General features: G+C 37.4%; 1 protein-coding gene across 2 annotated transcripts in view; it reads right to left on the bottom strand.

The window, feature by feature from the left end:
* Window positions 1-1714, bottom strand: part of HAO2 (hydroxyacid oxidase 2) — a 30268-nt gene extending 28554 nt beyond the window's left edge. The window contains exons 1-2 of one of the 2 annotated variants that reach the window (XM_070741969.1): window positions 1654-1714; window positions 1465-1525 (exon numbers count right to left, since the gene is read on the bottom strand). In XM_070741969.1, coding sequence (XP_070598070.1) covers window positions 1465-1525; window positions 1654-1677 — 85 coding nt within the window. In that variant the 5' untranslated portion in view covers window positions 1678-1714. Of the gene's footprint in view, window positions 1-1464; window positions 1609-1653 lie in introns of those variants that run through there. The other variant, XM_070741970.1, reaches the window with a different exon arrangement.
* Between the last annotated feature and the right edge of the window lie 1183 nt (window positions 1715-2897).

Below are 2897 nucleotides of genomic sequence, written 5' to 3'. Positions count from 1 at the left end.
TGATTGCAGAAAATATGACTTGAGCAACAGAGTGGTCAACGCCTGGAATGCTCTACCCGACTGTGTTGTTACATCAAATCCTCACAACTTCAATCTTAATTCATTTACTGTGAACCTCATCCCATTCCTAATAGGTCCACAAAAGGGATGTATGTAAGCGCACCAGGATGCCTACTGTCCCCATTTATTTGTATTCTTTTGTTTCATTCGCATCCATGTTCATATTCATACCAGCTATCTTGTACATGTTTAACAAACAAACAAACAACAATCCCAGGAGCTCCACAATCTGAGCTTTTGGAATATCTGGTAAATGATGGCAGCAGAAAAGGATCACAATGGAAGGGCACCACCGGTAGTGGTTTGCTACTGGTACTGTAAAAGACAGCGAACCAGTAGCGATCACTGTGCGCATCATATCGGTAGCGGCAGTAATAGGAATCCGCCCCTGGGTACTACAGGTTAAAATGTCCTGTAGGCATAAAGGTTTTTAGTGTCCTCCCTGATTAAGTACTTTAGTTGTAATTGGAAAGATAAATAGATAATCATAAGCTTGCCTGGTTTGTCTAAAAAAATAAATACAGATGCTCCAAAAAAAAAAAGATCTCAAGGAGGGAAATCTAGTAAGATCTTTTTAGATCCAGTATGTCTCTCCCTTGGTGATCCTAAGTGGGTCACAACTGCTTCAAAATAATTTTAAAAATAACTACTGGATACCCTTTTTGGGTTTTCTGCTGACACCAGGGCTGAAATTTATTTTTGTGGGGAGGAATTTGTTTATAGATAACAGATGGGATAAAGAGATAAATGTTTGTAACTTTAGATAGAATGAATAGTTATTAATTTTTTTATATTTATTGTGGCAGACGTTGGATGTCACTTTTTTGTATATTTCTTTTCTCTTTATTATTTATTTATTTTATTTATTTACTATAATTGTTAAACAAGTATAGAATTATAGTTTGTATTAACATAACAAAGAATAAAGAAGTGATATAGTCTTACACTTTTTAGCAATAGTAATAGCACTTATAGATACCCCTTTAGATACTTTACAGCCCTGTCTAAGTGGTTTACAGAGGCAGCAGATTGCCCCCAACAATCTGGGTCCTCATTTTACTCACCTCGGAAGGATGAAAGGCTGAGTCAATCTTGAGCAGGTAAGAATCAAACCCCTAGCAGTGGAGCAGAGTTAGTCTGCAATACTGTATTCTAACCGTTGCGCTGCCATAAGACTTGTATTCCTATATTCTCTTTTCTTTCTTTCAGTTTAGTTTGCATTGCATTTTACTATAATAATAAATTATAATATGCATATTAAAATGGAAGCAATCCTTTTCATTCATTTCAATCAGACAAGTGGAAGTCTTGTAAACACCATTACACAAGCCAAATTATAAATTGTTCACCTACATCCCCTGCCTCCATCATCCATTTTCCTCCCTTACCCTTTCAAAAACTTACTTTTAACACCAGAATAGCCACAGGTAAGAGAGTTTGCTCCAGCAGGGATTTTCAAGAGAATCTGGAATGTATACAAGCACTTTGTAAGAACAGGAGCTCCTGAGTTTATGGAGAATAAATGCCACAACCTTAATATACTACTACAAGAGATTAAAGCTTAACTTCTGCAATAAACTTTGTACTGTTTACCCTGTTCTGAAAATGCTTTGTCATGCAACCTCCAGCACCCTGGAAGTTTTACAGAAGCAAGGATGATGCAGTGTGGAAAAAAATGTGGGCCGTGCTTTTGACATTGGGAAAGCCTGCATATTTTCAGAGCATGTAATGATTGGCAGATTTCTTCAGAATCTATTACTTAATCCCAGATGTTTAGACTTTTATGAATTAATTAGCACACATATTTATACCAATTAAATGGTTCCTCATGCCATACATTCTCCCTGCTAGAAGCCTGCTTGTTAAGGCAAGAGGGGCTTTTTACGAGCAGAACTGCTAGAGGAAAAATGCTATTGTAGACACAAGAAATCATGTACCTTTCCAAGCAGGAGAAGGCAGTTCAGAGGTGGGATTCAGCAGGTTCTGGCCAGTTCTGACAAACCGGTAGTAGAAATTTTGAGTAGTTCGGAGAACCGGTAAATACTACCTGTGACTGCCCCCTCCATCTATTCTCTTGCAGTAACCTTCCCTTGCCATGCCTACCAAGCCACGCCACACCTATCAAACCATGACCACAGAACTTGTAGTATTTTCTTTTTGAATTCCACCACTGATGCACTTCTTAAATTGCAGGTTAACAACCCTTGTAAGATTATTCATCCGCTATTAGTACATGCAATGAAAATGGCACCAATTTCATCCCTTAGATTCTCCCTACATTCCCTGGAAACCGAGCATTTCTCCCATCTCCATCCCAACTCAGAGTCATTATTTACATTTTATTTATTTGTTTGTTTGTTTGTTTGCTTGCTTGCTTGCTTGCTTGCTTGCTTGCTTGCTTGCTTGCTTGCTTGCTTGCTTGCTTGCTTGCAAGAACTCTGTTTCCCAGAAAGGCCAGAAGGTCAATGTTCCATTGCAGGGGCATTGGTCATACTTTCTTTCTTGAAATTTCATCTCTTGACAATAATAAGCCAAATAAACAAATAAAGAATCCACCTTTAGAAAAGTTTTAGATGCAGAGTGTGAATGTTTTATACAATGGAGAAAACTCTTTGGCACATGGCTATATACTCTCCCTTATTTTATTTTCTTTGTTCAACCCATACATACATACATACATACATACATACATATATACATACATACATACATACATACATACATACAATCATCACTTAAAGAACTACATGTTTATCCTGTTTTGTATTGCTGTTTATTCTTGCCTTGGTTTAGACCCGCAGAAACATTTGGGTGCTGAATTTTCTATATTGTTGAAG

The sequence above is a fragment of the Erythrolamprus reginae genome, chromosome 2 (assembly GCF_031021105.1).
Source record: "Erythrolamprus reginae isolate rEryReg1 chromosome 2, rEryReg1.hap1, whole genome shotgun sequence".
NCBI lineage: Eukaryota > Metazoa > Chordata > Lepidosauria > Squamata > Dipsadidae > Erythrolamprus > Erythrolamprus reginae.
Note: the sequence above shows the minus strand (reverse complement) of the source record. Positions and strands in the feature narration are given on the sequence as shown.